The 25,568-nt window shown below is 40.9% G+C and overlaps 2 protein-coding genes across 2 annotated transcripts in view; both read left to right on the forward strand.

Annotated features, from left to right (window-relative positions):
• Window positions 1-12,427, forward strand: part of Slc9b2 (solute carrier family 9 member B2) — a 31,255-nt gene extending 18,828 nt beyond the window's left edge. The window contains exons 10-12 of the mRNA XM_038311721.1: window positions 1,081-1,217; window positions 10,675-10,895; window positions 12,397-12,427. Coding sequence (XP_038167649.1) covers window positions 1,081-1,217; window positions 10,675-10,895; window positions 12,397-12,427 — 389 coding nt within the window. The remainder of the gene's footprint in view (window positions 1-1,080; window positions 1,218-10,674; window positions 10,896-12,396) is intronic.
• A 9,712-nt stretch (window positions 12,428-22,139) lies between these two features.
• Window positions 22,140-25,568, forward strand: part of Slc9b1 (solute carrier family 9 member B1) — a 39,556-nt gene continuing 36,127 nt past the window's right edge. The window contains exon 1 of the mRNA XM_038311343.1: window positions 22,140-22,238. The gene's annotated coding sequence lies outside the window, so the exon portion shown is untranslated. The remainder of the gene's footprint in view (window positions 22,239-25,568) is intronic.

Raw genomic sequence — 25,568 nt, forward strand, 5'->3', positions numbered from 1 at the left:
GTATAGCCATAGACAGATCAGTCTATACAGTATTTATTCTGTCTACCCACCACCTTGTTTAAAGCTTGACATGCATTCTATCATCTATTTTTTTTACATTGTTTTATCTTGTGTGTTTTGCCTACATGGGTCCATGTGCACCACATGTGTGCCTGGGATCCGAAGAGGTCAGAAGAAAGTGCTGAATAGCCTGAAACTGGAGTTACAGATAGTTGTGAGCCAACATGTGTGTGCTGGGAACCAAACCTGGGGCTCTGCAAGAGTAACAGCTGCTCTTAACCACTAAACTATCTCTCCTACCTCACCTTATATCATTTAATACAGTCATATTAAAGCAGTAGTTCTCAATCTTCCTAATGCTGCGACCCTTTAATGCAGTTCCTCATGCCATGATGACCCCAACCATAAAATTATTTTCATTGCTACTTCATAATTGTAATTTTGCTCCTGTTATGAATTATAATGTAAATATCTGATATGCAGGATATCTGATATTTGACCACTGTAAAAGGGTCATTCGACCCCCAAAGGAGTGGTGACAATCATGTTGACAACCACTGTGTTAAATAACCATGTGGAGCCGGGCGGTGGTGGTGCACACCTTTAATCCCAGCACTCGGGAGGCAGAGGCAGGCGGATCTCTGTGAGTTCGAGACCAGCCTGGTCTACAAGAGCTAGCTCCATGACAGGCTCTAAAGCTGCATAGAAACCCTGTCTCGAAAAATAAAAAATAAAAAAAACCATGTGGAAGAAAATGTGGCTCTTTCTATAAAGGTATTGTGTCCACCCCAGTATTTAATGTACTGACTTTAGCTTTATGGATCTCAAAACATGAGGAAGGCAGAAACATCAACATCTAATTTAAATTTCCTTTGTAAGAATTCAAATAGTTAATTAAATCCTAGTTTTGTAAAGAAAAGATTTTAAACAATTATATGATTGATCTTACTGATTTCTTGATCAATTATATGCAATTATTTTTGTATTTAATATTTTAACATTATTCCTATTGATAGTATTTTGAAAGGTAGTTTTCCTAAACATCTCATTTTTTTTCTAAAACCTGAATATTTCTTTCAGGTCTTTGTGTTGCGACCCTCAGCATTGCTGTATTGATACGAATTTTGACTACATTCCTGATGGTGTGTTTTGCTGGTTTTAACATAAAGGAAAAGATCTTTATCTCTTTTGCATGGCTTCCAAAGGCCACAGTCCAGGTAGGTAATTATTTTATAAAGGCATATCATTTTAATTGTTACTTCTATATGACACCTTAAAATATTGAATAAGAAGACTTACCTAAGTTGGTGGAAGTAAACAGTTGATAAATGATAGAGATAAGTGAGTGACTTCATGGTTGAAAAGTTGGGTTTATGAAGATTTTATACTAATCTAGTCTGAAAATTTCATTTGTGATAGCTCACTTAAATTTCTTTGGGTCATCAGAATGAAGGTTCAAAATCTGGGTCACCAAGGTGAAGGTTAAGAATCCAAAAACTTCATTTAGACTAGAAAGCAGCCTTGGCCAGAGAGGAGGATTTGAACTTTTATCATTTAAAACCCTAAGTCACCTGAAAAAAGGTATTTTAACTCATCTCAAATCTCCCAAGAAGAAAGAAGAAAGGGAAGGAGGGAGGCAGAGGTAGGAAGGAGGAGGCAAGCGTGGCTCATCTTAATGTTTGGAAATCTTTCAGTAGTCATAGGATTGATGATAAATTACATTTGTCCAGATCTTTATACATAATGAAAGAAAGAGTTATTAAAAAGGAATTAAGATTTCTTGTTTTGTTTTGCTTTTCTGAGACAGGGTTTCTTTGTGTAACCCTGGCTGTCCTGGAACTCTCCCTATAGACCAGGCTGGCCTCGAACTCAGAGATCTGTCTGCTTCTGCCTCCGAAGAACTATCCACATTTTCATTGATCAACTGGGGACCTTGTAAATATCACTCTTGCTTAGGGGGAGACTCTCGTATTGATTTCCTAAATGAATAGTTGATGTTAACTATTTTATTCACAGCTAAGCCTCAATATCTTTGGTTTAAGCTCAATCACTTAAACCAAAATCTGTCCATTCAGATACACAAGTGATAAAGAGAGCACATACAAGTAATCATTTAACATTTTTAGCATTCCTTTATCAGGATATCTGGAAATGCTAATTAAATTAGAATTGTAGAGGTTATGATTTCTGACAAATATTAAAGATCTATGATTGTATTATCTCTTTTCAAACTAATTGCATTATATAACTCAAGCATCCTATAGACTATTTTGTAGTTACTGGAGTAGCAGACTTTTAATTACTTTTTTCACGCAATGAGAGTCAGATATGACTTGGGGGACTTGTGAGGATACATACCTGCTATATTTACATTCTAGGCTTTGTATGGCTGTGTAGCCCTGGCTGCCCTGGAACTCCCTTTGGAAACCAGGCTGGCCTCGAACTCATAGCGATCCACTTGCTTCTGCCTCCCAAGTGCTGGGATTAAAGGAGTGCGCCACCACCACTAGACCATGTGTCACCACCACCCAGCCAACAATTTTTAAAATATGCGGCGAGCGAGCCCCGACCAGCGGGGAAAGATCACCACCGACACAGGATTCTTCTCTGATCACACTTTATTGAAGCGCTGCTTGGTTGAGGGAGAGCTGGAAGCAGGGGGCCCCGAGCCGGGCTGGGAGGCGGCTTATATACAGGAGGACGGGGCGTGTCTACTGATTAGGTGACGTGGCAGAAAAGGATTGGTGGAAACCTGTTGCTAGGCAGATGTGGCACGAAAAGTTCGCGCCACATACTTGTTTACCCCAGCACTCGGCGCCATCTTGTAATGGCGAAGTGTAGATGTGGCCGCCACAGTTCCCCCCTTTTAATTTTATGACTTTTAAAAGACAGTCAAGGCTGAGGTCAGAGGACCTTACCCTGAAAATGTAGACATGTCCCGTTTTTTTTAGGGATGGGAAAAATAAGCGGGACTACCCATATGCATAAGGTCATGATCTCCTGAGTGGATCTACTCAGTGCATTCTTAGGTGCAAAACCTCCTGTCCAGGACTACACATCCCCAGATTTAGGGGAACCTCATCGATCCCTCTTTCCGAGTGCAATGGCTCAATGGCCTTCGGGTGCAAAAGCAGGGATTAGGGTCAGGAGTCCTGTAAGATGCTGATCCAAGCTTGGGGGGAGTTGCCGGCCTCCAAGGCTGTAAGGGCACGTGCAATGGCCACCTTTTCCCGTTTCCTTACCCGAATCAGCCTTAGAATCAGAAACAACGCCAATATCACTCCCGAAGTTAATATTAATCCTAGCACGCCAACCCCTGCCCATTCCTTAATATATGAAAAGGTATCTACCAGCCAATCTGTAAATTCCCCCAGCGAAACCTTAGTCGCCTGGGTTTGATTCAAAGCCAAAATCTTTAAACTAAAATTTGCTTGTAATTGTTCCAATTTCCTTGTCCAATTGTCATTTAGATATTGAGAAATCGCTCGGGATTCATTAAGGGTAGCAGTATAGGGGGTAACACACAAGTGCTTAGTACGATCCACACAACCAAAGGTAACTATATCAAACATTTTTAACATATTTCTTTCCATCAAATCAATTTTTTTATTTAACAATAAAATACCTGACATTAATTGATGGTTAATCTTTTTTTGTATATACATAGCGTCCGAGGTTTTTTGTACCACGGAATTGATAATAGTAACTGTCTGAACTTGATTGGCCATAGCTACTCCTGTAGTAACAGCCGCAGCAGCAGACACTGCAATAGCCGTCACAATAGTTGCTGTAATGCCAAAATCCCTTTTCCGGCGAACCAGGGTGGCTAATGGGAAGTTCTTAGGATTGGCTTTTACAGGCAAAAACACAAAGGTAGGGATGCGCATAACAACCGCACCTGAATGGTAGAAATTTCAACATTGTGACAGAGAGCAATTATCCTTCTTGTAATCAACTGCAGTATTATTTGAACTCCCTGTAGTATTAAACAAAAGCCAGACAAAGGGAGGATCCAGGCAAACTCTGGTTTGCCGTAGAGTAGTATTATGTTTTTTCTCTACATTAGTTATATTAATTTTTTTAGAAGTGTGATTTATAATCCCTGTATAATTATTTAACATAATTATTCCAGAGCGAACAAATGTAGCAAATGGAGACAACTCAGTTATAGCTCCTCTGGAATTCATAAGTATCCACGGTGTAAAGGGTGATCCAACCTTTATCATAAGTTTTTTTTTAACCTTAAAATGGTTAAGATTCCTAAGAACCCATCCAGAATTATTGTAAAACTTATCATATCGTCCTCTGCAATCCACAAATTTAGGGGGATAGCTCAAATCATTACCAGAGCATCTAGGGACAGACCAAGAAAAAATATTATTACTAGTATGATTACTATTGCCAACCTGTGAATCACTATTATTAACCTTGCTGACCTGTACCCAATTGGGCGTTGTAAGGTTGCAACTGATCCCATAAGTGGTAACATTAACAGTATCATTGGAACCGGAATAGGAGCCAGATCCAGATTTAGCTCCAGATCTAACCTGAGGCAGGGCCACGCTAATGGCCTTTCTCAAAAAATTGGGGGTATCTTCTAAAAATGGATCTCTAGCTACAGTAAGATTCATGGCATCTAGCAAGATGCAGTCTGAGATAGAAGTGCTCTGATTTGTGGTAAAACATAAAGTTCCTGCTAGGGGCACTACAGTTTGATTAAATTTTTGTTCCTGTGTATCCACCTTTTTGTAAACTAAGTTCAATTGGCAACTATCAACAAAAAATTGTGGCAATATTGTGGACTCATTGTGAACAGGAATTGGAATGGGCCATGTACGGGCCACAGCCCAGAAATAAGATTCTTCAGATTCAACTGGAACCGGCAGGTTCACCAACAGGATCAGGAGCAGCAACATCTCCTTGCTCTTCGTCAGGCTGTTCCAGTGTTGTCACGATTCTTGTCAGTCTGGTAGGGATCCACACCGGATCTGGCCGATTCTGAGGAAAGACACAAACAGCTCCCCTGGACCTCTGTATCACAGGGTCCGGTCCATACCATTTGTTATCAATTACATCCTTCCATTTTACTAATTTTGTATTTTTGTGTCTGTGGTCCATATGTCTTTTCGCGGCTGAACAGCCATTGGAATCCAAGGTCAGAAAATTAAATGTAAAGAGAGCGAGAGATATTCTATCTCGCGGGGATGCGCCCTCGGCTATTCCCCCTTTTTGTTTTTGAAGCAATTTCTTAATGGTGCGGTTAGCCCTTTTTATGATGTCTTGTCCTTGTGGATTATAGGGCAAACCAGTAATATGATTAATTTTAAAAATAGAGCAGAATTGTTGAAAACTTTTAGAGGCATATGTCGGGCCATTATCAGTTTTTAAAGAATAAGGCTTGCCCCAAGCAGCCCAGGCTTCTAGGCAATGGGTCCTTACGTTAAGGACCTTTTCACCACATAACGGGGTGGCATGTATAACACCTGAACAAGTGTCCATGGAAACATGCAAATATTTTTGTTTGCCAAATTTTGAAACATGAGTAACATCCATCTGCCAAAGGGTAAGTGGCTTCAACCCACGTGGATTAACCCCAATATGAGGCGGATGATGAAAGATCACACAGGAGGAACATTGTTTAACTATCTCACGCGCTTGGTCGCGAGTAATATTAAACTTAAGGCGAAGGGTATTTGCAGGCACATGAAACTTTTTATGAAATTGTTTAGCCGATTGTATAGGATCCAGGGCAACTAAAGCCATTTTTCTGGTAGCCCTATCAACCATATCATTAGCTTCAGTCATAGGTCCAGGAAGACCAGAATGAGCTCTAATATGACCGATAAAAAATGGTTTAGCACGTTGAACTATACAACTCTGAATTTGTAATAACAAAGATGTAACCATGCTACTAGGTTTAACATATGCAGCCATTTTTAGATGTTTTACAGCATTAACTACATAACATGAATCAGAATACAAATTAAAAGGCTGATGGGGAAAAGCCTTAAAGACCTCCAACACTACTTGACACTCCACGACTTGGGGTGCTCCAGAGCGAAATTTTAGAGTAACAGGCGGGGAGCCATATACCATATAGGCTCCAATTTCAGTTTTGGACCCATCAGTAAAAATAGTCAAGCCATTATTTAAAGGAGAAGCACTGGTAATCTTTGGAAAATATACAACATTTTGTGCCATAAAGGACAGCAATTTATCAGACGGATAATGATTATCAATAACGCCTGAATATGAGGAAATCAATACGGCCCAATCATCAGTAGTCCCTGTCAAAACTTTAATTTGATCTTTGGTATAGGGCAATATTAACTTCTCTGGCATTTTTTTAAAGGAGGTCAAGCTGAACCTCATTTCCAATAATGTCTGTTGTGCCACTAAATCAGGATAATAGCTTAACGTGCGCGAACCAAGTGTATGACCATGTATCCACCAAATCGGGCCTGTCTGCCACAATACTCCAGTAGGATGACCAACAGTGCGCAGAATGTAAAGCAATAATGGTTGTTTTGGATCAAACCGAAGAACCTGCGCTTGTTCTATGGCCTTTTTTACTATCTTTAATGTTTCTTTTTTTTTGGTGTAAGCTCTCTAGGTGACGTTACATCAGGATTTTCTTTTAATATTGAGAACAACGGCTGCAAAGCTTCACGGGTAATGGGGAGATATCCTCTCAGCCAATTTATATCTCCGAGCAACTTTTGAAAATCATTTAAAGTGCGTAAATGTGATGTGCGAATGCAAATTTTCTGTGGAAAAATCTGTTTTGGGGTAACACAGGCTCCTAAAAACTCTACAATACTTGTCTTTTGAATCTTATCGGCGGCAATAATCAGCCCCTTTTGTTTTAAGGATGCCTCCAGGGCAACTAATGCCCGTTCTAGCATATGCTCTTGTGTAAATTTTATTAATTTGTTGATAAACCTCCATTGGATAGGCTGTTTGATTAGCCGTCCATTGCCCTTGCCCTAATAACATGTCTGCATTTCAGGGAGCTCGATTTGGCGTTTGTGCATTTATTCGAGCCTGAGTGTGAGCAGCTTTTACCACTATAGATCTATAATCTAGATATTGACCTGTAGAAAGGCATGCTCTAGCAATTTCCCACCAATCTGTTGGTGTCATAGCTCTGGTGGTCAACCGAGTCAGTAATGTGCGGGTATACTGCGCATTAGCTCCATAAGTCTTTGTTGCTTCCACTAAATCTTTTAACTCTTTATAAGGGACTGGCTCATGATATCTTTGTTGATTTTGATCCTCAAAAACAGGAAATACCACCACTGAAGGTGGATAATGCATAGCTAACTGCGCAAGAGTGCCCCTGTCAATGAAATGGCAGCTACTCCTGGGCTGCACGTAAGGAGGGGGAAACTCTCTAGTGGGCACTTTTAGAACTGGCCCATATCTCTCCTCCTCATAATGTGCATCTTCCTCCTCTAAGCTCCCCTCCTCTGCCTCTAACAGCTCCTCTTCAGCCAGCCGCAAGGCTGCGAATTTATCCAGCACCGGATACAGGGGAGGTGCTGAAGGTTTATTTATCTTAGGATCCTCCTTTTCTTTTATATCTTTCTTTTCCCCTTTTTTGTTTCTTATTACCGTGCACTTTTCTTCAGTATCCTCCTCTGTCTTTGAACCTGCTTCTGAAAGGCTGTCCTGGTGTCTTGCCAACATTTTCCTTCCTTCTCTTAACTCCTCTACATTTTTTCCGTCTTTCAAACAGGAGTGTACTAATCTCCAAAAAGGATAAGTTCCCTTCTTTAATTGCCCCTGTTCCTTTGCTGCCTCCAAATCTTTGCCTAGCTTTCTCCAGCAATGCAGATTTAGATCCCCAGACATCACAAACCATGGCGCCATGCGATCAATATCCCCGACAATCACCTTTATGGTGGATTTTGAGATTTTCAATCCTCTCTCCTGTAGTAACCGCTGTATGGGATCTACAAAATTGCATGCACCGGAGACAGACTGATCGTTGCCCATCTTTGCTTACTTTTCTACAAGAGGCTTACAAAAGGGCAGAAAAATCGCATTATCTGCCACGGACTTACTTTCGCTTTAGATGTTACAGCAGCGACATTCCTCTCCTGGTCTATGACAACGGATAAAAATGCAAAAGGCATAAACCACTACAGCAAAAACAACCATTGCTAATGCAAACCACAAAGGACTAATTCCTCCAAGAAGCATACCTGAGGATACTTACCGGCGCCGACCGCTTCGTGTGTAGAGTTCTGAATCCTCTTCGGCCCCCCACGTGTGTCCGCCGAAGTTCCCGGGTTTCGGCACCAGCTGCGGCGAGCGAGCCCCGACCAGCGGGGAAAGATCACCACCGACACAGGATTCTTCTCTGATCACACTTTATTGAAGCGCTGCTTGGTTGAGGGAGAGCTGGAAGCAGGGGGCCCCGAGCCGGGCTGGGTGGCGGCTTATATACAGGAGGACGGGGCGTGTCTACTGATTAGGTGACGTGGCAGAAAAGGATTGGTGGAAACCTGTTGCTAGGCAGATGTGGCACGAAAAGTTCGCGCCACATACTTGTTTACCCCAGCACTCGGCGCCATCTTGTAATGGCGAAATGTAGATGTGGCCGCCACAAAAATAAGGATAAATTACATATATAGAATGTGCTGGTCACTGTATGTCTTGTGGAGGCAAACAAGTCACTCCTCAGTATCCTCTGGGAATGAGTTTGGAGACCCTCTATTGATACCAAATCTGCAGACACTCAAGGTATTATGTAAAAGCTTATTGTCTGCATATAACTTAAGCATATCTTCTACAGTCTTTCAATCATCTTTTAATTCTTTGTCATAGCTAATACAATATGAATAGCTCTTGTATATTTTAGACAATAATGATGAGGAAACATCTGCGCTTGTTCGTACAGATGCAGATTTCTGTGGTATTTCTGAACTGCAGTTAGCTGAATTCACAAAGAAAGAACGTCTATAGAATAAATGTTTTAGCAAGTATGGAATTTTAGTTTTTCTTCTGTTATTATATCAAAAACAAGGAGGTTAATATATGATATGTGTACAAATATATATTTATATACAAATATATATGAAGTTATTAATAATTTGGCCTATGATCTGTCATAAGAAGTATATTTTTATAAGAAGTATATATTTTTAAAATATGCATTTTAAATCACAGTTTAGCATGCACACATACCCTAAAGCATACATACACACACACACACATACACACACACACACACACACACACACACATATATATATATAACAGAACTGGAAGAAAAATGTATATTGCAATGCAACAAGTGATGTTTCTGCACAATATTCATATAATGTTCAACTACTTAATAAACAGGATAAGCCATAATTACAAAGATCCTAACAAATAACAAAGGAACTTAATGAGCTAGACTTTATTTTCTTTCTTTCCAGTAGCCAAGAATGGACATTCCAGAGGTGACAGGGTGGCTATCACTCTCAACGTGTACCTCTTACCTGCAGGTTCAACCCGTGCTGACATTTTCTTCCAGTGGGGAGGGGCGGCTACATGTGTTCATTCTGTTTTGGGTAACAATCCATGTTCGTGTCTCATCTCCACTCAGTGGTCAGAACATAGATGCACAGTTTATCTAGTTGTAAAAGAGACCAGAAACATAAGATCTGTTTTGTCAGCAATGTGACCCACTGAAACCCAGGCGTTCCGTGACAGCAGAACAAAGAGCATTCGGGTACCGATGGGTGCTTGATTCTGTCCTTGTGTTCCTGATGCAGGGTCTCTCTCTTGTTCAGTTATCTTAGATGAAAATATTGTTCTGCTGTTCTCTTTGGCATAAGGAGTTAGCCAGATGGGTTGATGCACCTTTTCCTGTGTGAACTAATAATATTGCATTTTGCCTCTAAGAGAAAATGAGAATTTTCATAATAGATTCCAATAGATATATATTAAATAAAATAATTTACCAACTCCTGGGGCAAAGAATGCACCAAATAACTGGTAAGTTTTGCATCATTCTGAAGGTCCTTACCACTCCCATGTTTTATACTGTTTGAGAATTAGTATATACTTCAGAGAAAACATACTAATTTAAAATTTCACCCACCTCTAATAAATATAACCACTCCTTTAAGCTTTTTACTTATTAAGGTGATAAGAACAGGTTCCTGACTTGATCTTAGCCAAAAGTCTGAGACACAATAAGTGTTTTCTTTACTAATACAAATTCTTCAAGTCTACAAGAGCTAGTTCCAGGACAGGCTTCAAAGCTACAGAGAAACCCTGTCTCGAAAAACCAAAAAAAAAAAAAAAAAAAAATATATATATATATATATAAAACAAACAGTAACTCCCATCTTTTGTAAGAGAAATTGATTGTGTACAATGGATGATATTTCATTCATACTACGGATCTACTTTCCCCTAGATTGTATATTTGATATGTACAGACCTGATAGTACACGGCCCATGTGTACCGACCACATGAGGAAGTGTTACTCTCCATGGAAGGGCAGGGAGACTTTGTAGATAAATCAAACCAACTTCAGTACATTTTGAACTAAGACTAATTTGAATTAGTAGAGCAAAAGGAAGAGCCACTTGTTTTCTTAAATGATCAAACGTGTCACTTTTAAAAACGTGTGCTTGGCTTACATTTATAACTTTGTGCTAAAACTTTCATAGGCTGCCATTGGGTCTGTGGCCCTGGACATGGCGCGAGTCCATGGAGAGAAGCAGTTGGAAGCCTATGGGATGGATGTGTTGACAGTGGCCTTCTTGGCCATCCTCATCACAGCACCAATTGGAAGCCTACTGATTGGTTTGCTGGGCCCCAGACTTCTTCAGAAGTTTGAACACCAAAATGAAGAGGAAGTTCCAGGAGAGACTTCTGCACACGTTCAGAGGTAAGGAAAGGAAACGGTTGAGTGCAGTGGCTAGAGTAGTTTCCAGAAGCTAACTATCAGGTTGGAAACTGAAATGCATGATGTGGAGATTCTAAATGTATTAGGACCAAACACAATTTGCAGTGAAGAAACAAAGAGAAGACCAAGATCCACATCCTTATTGTTCCCCAGAGCTCGCTCTCAGTTATGTTACTGTCAGTTCCATGACTGGTGCTTACCAAGTCTTTCATGCCATGAATCAATGTTGGTTCTTCTTCCTCTCTTACTTCTCTTACACCAAAATGCAGCCTTCCAACAGTTTCTGTCCTCACTCCCCTGCCATTCTGGCCTGTTCCCAGTCTCTTTGCCTTGCTGTCTTTCTATGAAGTATTGAAACTGATTGGTCTTACTGACATTTTAAAGTAAATGCAAACCTTCACTTGACTCTTACCCTTTAAGATTTCAAAAGCCAAGATGGACAGATGAGAGGGGTGGGGCGGGGGAGGGAGGAAGGAAAGAAGGGAGACTGGAAGGGTGGGAGTGAGGCCATGTATAGTAGCTCGTATCTGTAATCCCAGCACTCTAGAAACTGATTCAGGAAGATTTCTGTGAGTTCAAGACCCATAGGCCAGCCTAGGGATATTCTCAAAAACACAAACACAAAGCAGAAAAAAATCTTCATCACCTGACTCCTTTTCCAGCTGTCAATGGCTCGATTTAGTCTTCCTTCCTCAATAAAGCTGTCTTGAGGCAATCCCTTTTATTTGTTTCTTGTGACTGATGTCTCCCGGCTCTTCTAGGCCACCAGTAGGCACCACTTTCAACTCTTTGCCAGCCCCATATATGTGATAGTAATTGAGGCCAGTGTGGTGGTTTGAAGGAAAATGGTCCCCAAAGGAAGTGGCACTATTAGGAGATGTGGCTTTGTTGGAGTAGGTGTGACCTTGGAGGAAGTGTGTCACTATGTGGCTGGGCTTTCAGGTCTCCTTTGCTCAAGTTTCCCATGGTGTTACACATAGTTGCTTCTGCTGACTGTAGATCAAGATGTAGCCTCTCAGCTCCAACCCCAGCACCATGTCTGTCACCTGCCATGACGGTAATAGGCTAAACCGCTAAACTATAAGCCAACCCCAAATAAATGTTTTCCTTTATGAGAGTTGCCATAGTCATGGTGTCTCTGCACAGCCATAGAAACCCTAACTAACCCAGCCAGCCAGGTAGGTCGGGAGGTAAAAGTGCTTGCTCTTGAGACTGGCAACCTGAGTTTGATCCTGGATTCAATATGGTAGAAGACAAGAACCAATTCCATCAAGTTGTCCTCTGAATTCCAAATACCACGTTGTGGCATGTAGACATATGAGCTCAGGCACACACAATAAATACATAGATAGACAAATAAGTGAACTAGAATACAATATTCAGGTGTAAGAGCTGCTTTGAGCCAGCAGAAAGATAAGAAATGCAGTTGCCCATCTAAACAGTTTGCTCTTTTTCCAATAATAGTTCTTTTTGTCTATTTTAGGAAGCCTGGGGACTCCATTACAGAAGCGTGATGGACCATGTTTACCATCCCAACCCAACGGTTTCACCTTCAACCAGGACAACTAGAGTTCCATTTGCTTCAGATGAAAAATTCCCCATGAGATTTCATAAGCAAAAAATTAAAACTTTTATACTGCTAACAGTACCTCGGGTATTTGCTTCCTAAGAGAGAGGGAAGAATGGGCTCCTTTAGCAAATGAGAGAAAGTAATTTTAAAAAGATGAAACAAATTATGATATTGTTAAAACTTTTGATATATTTTTTCTTATAAAATTAAAAAGTTTTCATATCACAAACAATGAGTTTTTTTTTAAATTGGAACTCTGTTGTACTTTTATAAACATCCAATGTAGAGGTTTTTCTTCTTTTTTTAAGTCTATATAGGATGAAAGTAAAAGCAAAACTGTCTAAGGGAACAAGGGGAACTAATGGGAGACGGAGGGGCAAGAGGAGGAGGATAATGGGTGTAGGAACAAGGGGAACTAATGGGAGACGGAGGGGCAAGAGGAGGAGGATAATGGGTGTAGGAACAAGGGGAACCAATGGGAGACGGAGGGGCAAGAGGAGGAGGATAATGAGTGTGGGAACAAGGGGAACTAATGGGAGATGGAGGGGCAAGAGGAGGAGGATAATGGGTGTAGGAACACAAGGGGGACTGATGGGAAGGGGGGCAAGAGGAGGGAGAATAACCTGTGTGGGGCAGATGTAACATACATATGTAACAAAAACAGAGCACATGAAAAGAATGAGAAAATTAGGAGATAATGGGATTTAAATAAGAGACACACTGTTTCTTAGGTGAGAACAGAACATGACTACTGAAATTTTCCCAATTTAATTTTTCAACTTAGTGTAATTCAAATCAGAAGCTAAGGAATATTTTCCCTCTGGTAGAACAAGAACAGTTAATAGAATCTGTCTAAATTGCAGGCGATAAACAATTCTTACCATATTTCCCAAGGTTTTTCAATTTGTTCTAACTATTTGAAGGCTATCACTCTTTCTTTGCCCAGGTGTGATGTGTCTGGTCCATGGAGTTCTCATCTACTTCGTTCTAAATCAGTTTCTTCCACTACTGATTTCTCTGCAACAGGACGTATTAGACAGAATGTTACATGACTTTTTCTTTCATTACATCATGGTCAAAAATACTTGTGCATTTTTTTTTAACTTTTAGCACATATTGAAGTTTTCTTTTTGGTATTAGATTGGTTTAAAGGTTTGTTTAAATTTTTTAAACCATATAGACAAATAGATCAATGGGAAGGAGAAAATAGCCTATAGATGGGCACACTCAAAGGCAGCCTTGTGATGTTTAGGAAAAGGACAAAGGTACTTCAGTGGAGAGGAGAGCCATCAACTATGGATGCTCGACACCTGGACACCCACAAGTGTTTCCTATGTCAGGACCGACAACACACAACTGTGGTCCCAGTTGTTCAGGGGTTGAGGTGGGAGGATGGCATGCTTTCACTACCCTTGCAAGACCCACATAGCAGGCGTCCATCTTAAAAGACAAAATAAATCATGGACATACACGTAAAACAAATAATGAAGAAAACACATATCACCTTAGGTAAGGCAATGGCTCTTTACATACAAACCAAAGCACAGTCCATAGGATGAAATACAAATAGATCAGACCCTGTTACTGTTCAGAAGTTCTGCTCTCCAAAGACTCTGGCCTGGGCTGAATGTGGCTCCACAGTTACAGAAGACCCTAGTTCAATTCTTCTCTTACAGAGGAACCTAGTTCATTTCTCAGCACCCACATGGTGTCTCTCAATCATCTGTAACTCCAGTCCCAGGGGATCTAGCACCTTCTTATCACTGCTGTAGGCACGGGGCACACGTGGTGCACATACATCAGTGGTTCTCAGCCTTCCTAATGGTGTGACCCTTCACCATAGTTCCTCATGTTGTAGTGACCCCAACCATGAAATTATTTTCCTTGGTACTTCATAACTGTAATTTTGCTCTCCTTATGAACCTTAAAGTAAATATTTGTTTTCCAAAGTTCTTAGGCAATCCCAGTGAAAGAGGTGCTGACCTCCAGAGGAGCCACGAACCACAGCTTGAGAGCTGCTGGCATACACACTTTTTTTTTTCTTTTGCTGAGCAGTAGTGGTGCACGCCTTTAATCCCAGCACTTTGGAGGCAGAGGCAGGCAGATCTTTAAGTTTGAAGCCAGTCTGGTCTACAGGGTGAGTTCCAGAACAGCCAGGGCTATACAGAAAAACCCTGTTTAAAAAAAATTATTTGTTTGTTTTTAAATAAAATAACCAGGCTAAAAGAATTTTTAAAAATCTACAGATTGAGAGAGAACACACATATATATTTAATAGATTTCTATTACCTAAAATACACAAAAAACACTTTTTCTTTAATGAAGTGTTTTTGAAATTTTTATTAAGCTTACAGAACTCCTAAAACTCAACAGGAGGGAAATCAAACAATCTGATTTGAGAGTAGAGAAAAAGAGCTGTGCAAGACGCCTCACCAGGTGTTTGCCCCCGAGCCTAGATTCCATCGCCTGAACACACATGGGAGGAAGGAGAAAATCAGCTCTAGGTAGCTGTCCTCTCACCTGAGCAGACACACAAATACATGAAATGCATGTGCCCACGTTGATTTTCCCACGAAAGAAATAACTAGGTAATGTAATGAACCTGAGAAAAAGGCAAGAGTGGATTAGATACCTCACTCTCAGAAGATATGCAAGTGACAGATAAGATGGCCACGTATCATTAGGAAAGTGACAAATTAAATAAAAAGCTATAACATACTGCTTGCTATGTTCTTATGTTAGAATGAGAAACATCGAAAACACTCGCAAACAGTAAATTCTAGCAAGGATATGGTCAACAGTTCCCCCCCTCCCCCCGCCACTGCTGATAGGAGTGCAGATAGTGTGGGCATTTTGAGAACAATTTGATGGTTTCTTAGTGATATAAACATATTTAAAATGTGTTCTAGTGCCGGGCGGTGGTGGCGCACGCCTTTAATCCCAGCACTCGGGAGGCAGAGGCAGGCAGATCTCTGTGAGTTCGAGACCAGCCTGGTCTACAAGAGCTAGTTCCAGAATAGGCTCCAAAGCTACAGAGAAACCCTGTCTCGAAAAACCAAAAAAAAAAAAAAAAATGTGTTCTAGTGATTGGCTCAATGTATTTCCTTTCAAATGTATACATACAAAAGGCTATTCATGTGTGTTTCTGGTGTTCATAATTGCCAAAACATAAAAACAATCAAAATATCTTCCCACAAGTGAATGGATAAACCTCCATACACTATTAGTAAGACATTCTTAAATAAATAAAAAGGAAGATTTTTAAAAGAAAATAAGAAACATAGAAAAACCAAACAAATAAATAAAAATAAAAGAGGTTTAAGTAAAACTGGGGATGCAGTTTAGCTGGTAAAACACTGGGCAGCATGTATGACTACAAATGCTGACCCCAGCATCCTATAAACCAGACATGACCCAAGCAAGTATATGTAGTACCTTGTGACTTGGGGTTTTGGAGAGCAACACTTATTGTTCAAGGTGCCAACACGAAGCAAGACTGAAGAAAACAATCTTGAAAATGGGGGGACTGGAGTTAATCTCAATTACCGAACTCTCTTATTGACAAGTCTCTTCCCGAATGCTCAAAAGTTGAAGAAGAGACATGTTTATTAAAGCAAGGACTCAGCATGAGGAGCTTTGTAAAACAGGAGAGAACACAGCCAACCAGCAAGAGCTTTACACAGACAAAGGGAGAATCTAAAGACCTGGGCAGAACTGAAACGGCCACTAGTATTATCATTGACCCCTCCGTTCCTCTGAGTGTATTCTGTAATAAGATGACATTTATCTGGCAGGGGTGTGGCAAGCTACTAGACTGGGCTACTAGACTTACACCCACACCCCACCCCTTGCTACATCCTCGGCATAGCTACTGTTTTAACCTGCTTTTCCATATAAGGTCTCTGGTAGGTTTGCCATTTTGTAGGTCTTGCTTACTCAGCTACATGTGATATACCATAGTTGTTTTTAAAAACTGTTCTGGTGGTTGGTTCCTACTATTTTGAGAAAGGGTTTCATGTAACTCAAGTTGGCCTTGAAGTTGCTAAGTAGTCAGGGATAAGCTTGCATTTGTGGTCATCCTTCATCTGTTTATGTTGGGATTACAGGCATGTACGACCATGTGGGACTTTATGGGGTGTTAGAGACTGAAGCCAGGGCCCGAGGCATGTAAGACAAACATTCAGGCAACTAAACAACATACCTAGACTGGTGTTTCTTCCTCCTCCTCCTCCTCCTCCTCCTCCTTCTCCTCCTCCTCTTCTTCTTCTTCTTCATCTTCTTCTTCCTCTTCCTATTCTTTTTCCTCCTCTTCTTCCTCCTCCTTTCTCCCTCCCCCTCCTGCTGCTCTTCCTCTCCTTCCTCCTCTGCCACTGCTCTTCTTCTTTCTATTCTTCCTTGTGTCCCCATCCTCTTTCTTAATCCCTAACTAGTATGACTGTTAAGAATCACTCAGCTCCAAGTAATACCAGCAGCAAATAAACACAAACAAACACGGAGAAGCAATGACTGGAAGTTTGTGCAGCCACAGAGTGCAGAGGAGTCATCCCGAGCCGGCCTTGAAGCACCAGCTCCCTGTATGGCTCTGCTCTGTCCTGCCCGTGTGCATCCGACTCTCAAACCCACACCGCAGCTGCTGCTCAGAAAGAGGAGCAGAAGCCAGAACCTTCTGAGAGACATCACCTCTCCTTCAAGAAAGGAATCCTCAGAAAGTGCAACCTGTATCTCCAAGGCCAGATCTGTGTGGCTGGCCAGACCTAGCAACAAAGGAGGCAAGGAACTTGATAGCTTTGTTTTTGTAGCCTTCACAGTGCAAGAGGCCGTAACAAAGTGTGCCCAACATGTATCGAGTACCCCAGTTTATGCAGAACATTCATGACCTATATAATAACTCTTCCAACCAAGCTGGGTGTGCTCTATGGTACCCAGGCCAGTGTAGCCAGGATGCCATCGTTCTGCAGCTGAAGGTGTATATGTGCTAGACCTGACTGCACATGGCAAGTTAATGTCAGAACAAGACCTTAGCCACAGGGATGTTTTCCTTTCCTCCCTCAAAACAGTCTGGATTCAGGGTAAGGATTACGGGAAGGTCCAGCGCCTTGGGTTCCTTGCATGTTGTCCCACCGTCTTCTGCCTGCCGTTTCCTGGACATTCAACCTCACTAAGTATCACATGCAAACAAAAGACAGGGACGTAGATAAACTAAAGAAAATTATTTCATCATCTTAGTTGAGCTATGAGAAGCATATATGAAAAGTTCTCCTAAGTCAGTTTTCCTCCAGTTTCTTGTTTCTCTGAGACAAGATTTAAACTATGATTAAACACTTTCTTGGGGGGCTGGAGAGATGGCTCAGAGGTTATGAGCATTGCCTGCTCTTCCAAAGGTCCTGAGTTCAATTCCCAGCAACCACATGGTAGCTCACAACCATCTGTAATGGGGTCTGGTGCCCTCTTCTGGCCTGCAGGCATACAGACAGAATATTGTATACATAATAAATAAATATTAAAAAAAACACTTTCTTTCATTACATTATGGTCAAAGGTACTATGTATGGTGAGAGATAGGATCTATCTTCTTCCATTTGCAAATATCCAGTTTTCCCAGCACCACTTGTTGAAGAAGTTATCTTTTTTTTTGCGGTGTGTATTTTTAGATTCACTGTCAAAAATTAGGTGGCAGTAACTAGATAGGTATTATATTCTATTTGATACTTCTGTTAGTGCTGGTACTATGCTGTTTTTCTTACCGTAGTTGTCTAGTGAAACTTGAAATCATGTGTGGTCATAGCTCTATCATTGTTATTTTTGATCAGGTTGCTTTAGCTCTCCACGGGCTCTTATGATTGAATTTTACATTTTTTCTCCTTCTCTGAAGAATGACTTTGGGCTATTAATGGGACTGCATTGAGTCTGTATTTTGATTTTGGCAATGTAGACATTTTCACAAGGCGAATTCTTCTAACCCATGAACATGGGAGAGCTTTCTACCTCCTGGTATCTTCAATTTGTTTCTTGATTTTTTTTTTTAAAAAAAGAGTCTTTATTGGTTAAGTTTATTTTTAAGGTTTTTTACAACTGAGCAATTACAAATGGGATTTCTTTCTTGTTCCTCAGTATTATATTTATTTGTTAATATGAAGGTTACTGATCTTTATATGTTAATGTTGCATTTTGCCTCTGCTGAAAGTATTATATCTAGGAGTTTTCTGGTGGAGTCTTCAGGATCTTTTGTGTACACAATAATATCATCTGTAAATAAGGATAATTAGACTTCTTTGTTTACTGTTTATAACCCCCTTATCTTTAGACTTTTCTTATTGATTCTTTGTGGATTTCATAACATGCATCCTGCGTGTGACCTCATTCATCTCCCCATTCTTTCATATTTGCCCTCTGCCCTTGCAACCTCCCCCCAACGTAAAATAAAACTTAAAAGAAACACACACACACACCCCTCAGTGTGAAAGCTGTAGTGTGACACAGTGAGTCACCCAGTAGTCCCTTGAGTCCATACATCATTACTTGTAAGTGTTCAGTACAATGAGTCATTGGTCTGTTTTGAGTCCTCTGGCTTCTGCTACATCCTTGACAGTGGGCTCTTACTGGGACTCCTCTTGGATATCCTATTGTTGCTGTACATTGTAGAGATCCTGAAGCTTTGGATTTGCAGGTCCAGCCCCTTCACATGCTCCAGCGGTTCATAGATGGTGTGGATGTTGGTGTGAGCCAACAGATAGCCTGGTTCTGAGCCTGGGTGGTAGGTGGATTGGTCATCCTACCACTTTTCCCACATCCCCTGGACTGACATGATCACAGGTGGATGCCCAGTCTCTGGGCATCCACAGAGCCCTCTGTGGTAACAGGAGCCATGAACATCAACACAGACAACCACAGCTACATCAGGGTCACAGACTCAGACATGGCCCATGGCAGCGGCGCAGACCTGGACATCACCATGACCCTGGGTGGCACAAAGACCACCCATGTCCCCTGATTCCTCACTCTCCTTGTGCAGTATCCATGTCCGGGCAACAACACCAGCCAGGTCCTGCCCAGCTTATTCGTCCGTGCTTGGAGGGAAGCATGAGGATTAAGAAATGGCAGGTAGAAAAAACAGAGATACAGAAGAAATGGACAGAGACATAGGATAGAGTAGGGAGGGCAACTCAGTGAATACTGAATCTACTCAAGGTTATTTTCCATTTGTTTTATATACCCCAATCCAAAGGGGGGGAGAGGAAAGAAGGCAAAAGACTGCTTTACCTTGATATAAAGAACAAATAGAGCAATTACCTCTTCAACTATGGAACATGTATTAAGCATTCAACTGGCGTTGAGTAAAGGAAGCACAACTTAAATTGGCTTTTTAAAATGGAGCCTTATTGACTTACCTAACAGAAAAATATTTCACTTCCAGATGTTCCAATAATGTGGTTGTCAAATTGTAGCTGAAACATTATCTTTCTATATTGAGATTGTCCTGTCCTCTTTGGCTATTAATTCTTCTTTGGATTTTTCTTGGGATTCACAAGGATTGTCAATGTCCAGGTTTAGCAGCCCCACAGAAAAGAGACCTCTTTCACAGCAGTTTCCATAAACACTACACCCTAACTGTCTCTTCAGAGGGGAAGAGGCTGTCTCATTAGCTGCCCTGTTCTCATCCCTGGAGCACTGTTAGAGTATGGGAGCTGAGAGGGGAGGACAGCCTTACGTGGATCACATGGGTAGAGAAGAGAGAATGTGTGAATCCCAGAAAGAATGAGGATGGGGCTACTTGGGATGCCAAAGCTACAAATATCCCCTAGGAAAAGCTCAACTCCAGCACCTTCTGATCCCAGACCACTCTTCACCCACCTCTCTTTGTCACCTGTCCCTCATGCCGCTCTTGGCTGGCCTTTATCATCACACTCTCTTCGCCCAATTTTTTAAAAGATGGGATTCACAGTGTAGCCGTGGCTATCCCAGAATTCACTCTGTAGATCAGGCTGGCCTCAAATTCACAGAGATCCACCTACCTCTGTCTCCTAAGCACTGGGATTAAAGGAGTGCGCTACTACCACTGTCTCCAAATTTCAATTTATAAATCTCTTCAGAGAGTATGCAAACCGGGTGGTTGAGGCCATTCAAATTATTTCCAGAGGAGAGACAATGGGTCCTGAGTAGAGTGTTAAGAGCACTTCTATGGGAAAGAATTATAGAATCTGATATTCTGTTTTATGAACCCTAAAAGTCATTTTTGCACTTTAAATATTTTCTTTGCAAATATGCCTTCATACTAGGAATGTATTAATGTAAATCCAAAACCCAGCGAGCATGAACAGCAGGCATCATGAACATGGTTGATAGTCTCATAAATTTAAATTTTTTTTTACAAGATAGACATTTCATTTTACCTTTCTGTTTACAGTACCTTTCTAACTTCAAATATACACTTTGACATCCATGAACATGGGAGAATAGGGATTTTAAAAAAAACCTCTGTAAATTCTTACATACAGCATATATTGTATATCATGTTAAGTTTTAATTATCACGTTTGGAGCAATCACAATAACATGAAGTTCTCAAATGTTTCATTTTAACCATCCGTTTCTGTCTGTAAACCAAGTAACACCTGTTCTTCAGGGGTGGCCAAGATGGTGGAAGGTGAGTATTGACAGGGGTGATTTTTTTTGGCCCTTCCTGAGAATTCCTATGTAATTCGACTAACAAGAAAAGTAGAGAAATGAAAACAGTTCCGGTTATATCACAGAATCTAGAGTTGGGTTTGAAGCCAGTGGACCTAGTGAAGCCGCCTATAACCCCAGCACTTGGGAGACTGAAGCAGGATGCCAATGAGACCTGTTCCAAAAGAAAAAAAAAAAAACAATGAACAAACCAAAATGAAGAGATGTTGGCCTTAAAATAAGGCTAAAAGAAATATCAAAATCCATGTAATTTAAGAATTTCAGAGCCACGTTCCTGACCAGGAAGTCCTTTAAGAGCCCACGCTCCCGGGCCCCGCCCTACTGCTTCCGGGAAATCCCGGCCCCGTTTCCGTCCTGGAGGTTGGGTCCCTGGCTGTCCTGACGCCCTGCGCGAGGCTTCTGGACGACGGTTGCTGGGTTCCTGGGCCGGTGAGACTTGCTAAAGGGATTGTAGGTTCGCCCAGTTTTCTCCATCCTTCTGCTCCAGGCCCCCGGTACCGCTCCTGCTGTGGCCTCCCGTTCGTTAGCTAAGGAAGGCCTCGTCCTTCCCTTCCCTTCTCGTCCCTTCTCGCATGGCTCCATCACACTGGAAGCCCTCTTCCGGCTTCTTCCTGACTCATTTCTTTCCCCTCTCAACGCGTGTCTCTGATTTTTCTTTCTCTCAACAGCCCTTGCAAGTAAGGAAGAAGAGATCTTTCCATCAAGACTGACAGCAAAATTAATCCACTGGGCAGCCGCTGTTTATACAAAATGGCGAATCTGGGACGATAAAGCGTCACGTGCACCTCTAGTTGCAGATGTGTCCCAGGATTGGCTTCTGATTTTCAGAAGGCTTTCGTTCCTTTCCCCACTCCCCTGACCCGGATTTCTCTTGGACTTCATCACAGCGGGCGAGCAATTAACATCAATGCCTTTGAAGGATTAAGGACTGTCATTGCACACGCAGGTGGTGGCGCTGTTCTTGGAACACCACCCTCTTAAGATGCCTTAAAAGCTTGTTACCTAGGTTGTAAGGTTCTCTGCAGGAACGCAAGGTATCTTAAGACTGCAAACAAACTCCTGAAAGATCAGGTAGGTTGAGCAATTTTAATATCATCAAAAGAATGCTTAGTGGTTTCCTTTAAGATTGTTTTTTTGCATATTTGATAGTTAGAAACAGAGTCCAGTCATATGCATACTTTTTCACACAGTACCTCAAACCCCATGAATGATTAAATTGGTTGATGGAGAGATGCAGTTGGCACCTACAGAGGCCATTTCTCATACTTGTTTACTGCAGGGATAAATTGAATTCAATGAATCAAATAATTGTGGAATAATACCAAAAGAAGTCCTTACTATTTATTCTCCATTTTCATTGTCATGCCTATAAAAGGTACATATAGAAGTTGGGGAGATAGCTTAGTCTTAAAAATGCCTGTTGTGCAAACAAAAGAACCAGGATTTGGGTCCATATCCCCTACAGATGCCAGTGTGCATCTATAACCCTAGCTGGAAGGGTAAAGACAGATGGCCAGCCAGTCTAGCCATTAGGTAAGCCCCAGGTTCAGTGAGAGACCATGGCTCAAAAACTAAAAGGTTGCAGCTGGGGAGATGCCTCAGTGAGTAAGAACATTTTCATTGCAAGCATGATGACCTGAGGTCAAATCCCCGAATCTCAAAAATGTTCATCATCCCTAGTAATTACGGGAAAAAGTTCTAAGGCATCACATCTATCTATCCATCTATCTATCTATCTATCTATCCATCCATCCATCTATCTATCCATCCAAAATATATATATATGTTTTATATATATTTATACATATAGAGTTTAAATGAAATTTCTCATCTGGTATGATAATGCTTATAGACTATCTAACAAAACCTCCAACACCAGGCATGAGGAGCTGCCCCCCATTAAATTGTTGGTCAGGGTTGTCCAAGAGACTTCCAAAACATTGCTCTTGCCCTTGGTTGCATCCCAGAGGTGGAAGTTAAATCCCCAGTGCTGAGGACACTTTAGGCACAGTGCCTTGATGACCTGACCTGGATCTGACCTGAAAACTTCCTGCCTGAGGAGGAGCTAAGAAATAATCTCAAGAAATGTTCACCATCCCTTGTAATTAGGGAAGTAAAAAACAAAACAACTGAGATTTCGTCATGCCCCAATCAGAATGACAAAGATCAGCAAAACAACAGTAAGTGCTGGAGAAGATGTGGGAGGTGGGAACCTTCATTCACTTCCTTTTTCTTTTGACAACTCTCTGTTCAGATCCTAAACCCATTTTTGAATGAGTCATTTTTTTTGTCTTTGTTTCCTGAATTCTTTATGTATTCTGGATAGATATACAGGTACATCTCCCATTCCATTGGCTTCCTCTTCATGAAATTGTTTCTTTGACCAAACAGAAGCTTTTTAGTTTTATGAGGTCCCACTGGTCAGTTGTTGACTTTAGTTCCTGGGCCTCTAGGACCCTGTTCAGAAAGTCCTTTCCTACACCCATATCCTGTAGGGAACTGCCCGTGCTTGCTTCTGACAGTTTCCTATTTAGGTTCTTGGTTCAGTTAGTTCCTTTTTGTGCAGATGATATATGCGGGTCAAGTTTCATTCTTCTGTATGTGGCCGTCTAGTTTTCTCAGCACCATTTGTTGTAGATACTGTCATCTCTCCAGTGTGTGCTTTTAGCACGTAGGTCATGGATGTCAGAAAGCTCATGAGCAACTATGAAGCCAGCTCTAGGGGGAATCTAACATCCCTGGCCTCTGCTGGCACATGCACACACATGCACAAACCCACATGAAGATATAAATACATATAACATAACTTAAAATAATAAGAATAAATCTTAAAAGAAGAAAACTCCTCTTGTTGCTTTCTAGATTTAGGCCATTGTCTTTGGAGAAGGCATATGCTGTGGTTTCTACATTTTGAATTTGTTGAGGCTTGTTTTATGGCTTGGCTTATCCTTGGGAATATTCCATGATGAGAATAATGAGTATTCTTCATCCATTGGATGAAAGGTTCTAAAAATGTCTGTCAGGTTCATATTTGTTTAATTTTGAAGTTTCTTAATTGAGGTTTGTTTTTATGTAAGTGGAACACTGAGCTTCCAGCTTTTGCTGGAAGTATTATATCATTGGTATTGGAGGCTTGTGCATATATATTTACAATAATAACATCATCCTCTTTTTAACGATTGCTCTTAATCATTACATGGTTACACCTTTGTGTCTCATTGCAGTTTCTGTCTTAAAGTATATAATGTGGAGCTCTTCCACTTAGTTTTTGACTTGAATAAAATATTTTCTCCCATCCCTTCACTTCCAGACCTGGTTGGTGTCTTCACTAATGATTTGAGTTTCTTGTGAGCAGCATGTTTTGGGGCCAGTGGCTGGCGCTCTCTCTCTCTCTCTCTCTCTCTCTCTCTCTCTCTCTCTCTCTCTCTCTCTCTCTCTCTCTGTGTGTGTGTGTGTGTATGTGTGTCTGTGTGTCTGTGTGTGTATTTAGTGAGCACAAAGCTTTTAATCTAGAAATTTAATCTTTTTAATTATTATCAATAGGTAAAGGCTTGCTTCTATCATTAATTTTTTCTCTGATTGTTTTATATATCCTTTATGTTTATCTCCTGTTGTCTATCTTTGGTTGTGTTCTGTTTTGATAAGATTTGGTAATTTTCTCTTTTGTGTATCTGCTTTACTAGTGCATTTTATACTTTTATGTGTTTTAATTATGGTATGTTATTGTTTATTTCTGTATGTAGGATCCCTTAAACTCTTGGGATTTAGGGAGTATAAGTATTGCCTGTCTTGTAATAATGCGTAAATGGAGACTGCTTTTTTATTTCCCGGCCACCCAGACCCGAATAATCAAACAAAAACTATAGTAATTACAACACTGTTGGGCTGATGTCTCAGGCATATTTCTAGCTAGCTCTCACATCTAATAGAAATTAACCCATTTCTATTAGTCTGTGTGTTGCCACAAGGCTGTGACTTACTGGTAAGTTTCGGGCATCTTTCTCCTTCAGCAGCTATATGTCATCTGCCTGACTCTACCTTCTTTCTCCCTGCATTCAGTTTAGTTTTTTCACCTAGCTATATTCTGCCCTGTCATAGGCCAAAATAGTTCTTTATTAACCAATGGTAATAAAACATATTCACCGCATACAGAGGAGAATCCCACATCAGTAATGAGTTTCCTGAGTTTTTGCTTGTCGTAGAAATACTTAACTTCTAGAGGTATGACTGGTTATAATTATTCTTAGTTGGCAGTATTTGCTCATTTTGAAACAAGGTCTTGTTATAGTACAGGCTTCTCAAGCATGTGACCCTCCTGTCTCAACCTTCTAAGTGCTGGAATAGCAGATGTCTGTCACACCCATCTTGGCACTTTTTTTTTTTTTTTTAAGCAATGTGAAT

Source organism: Arvicola amphibius, chromosome 14 (genome assembly GCF_903992535.2).
Source record: "Arvicola amphibius chromosome 14, mArvAmp1.2, whole genome shotgun sequence".
Lineage (NCBI taxonomy): Eukaryota > Metazoa > Chordata > Mammalia > Rodentia > Cricetidae > Arvicola > Arvicola amphibius.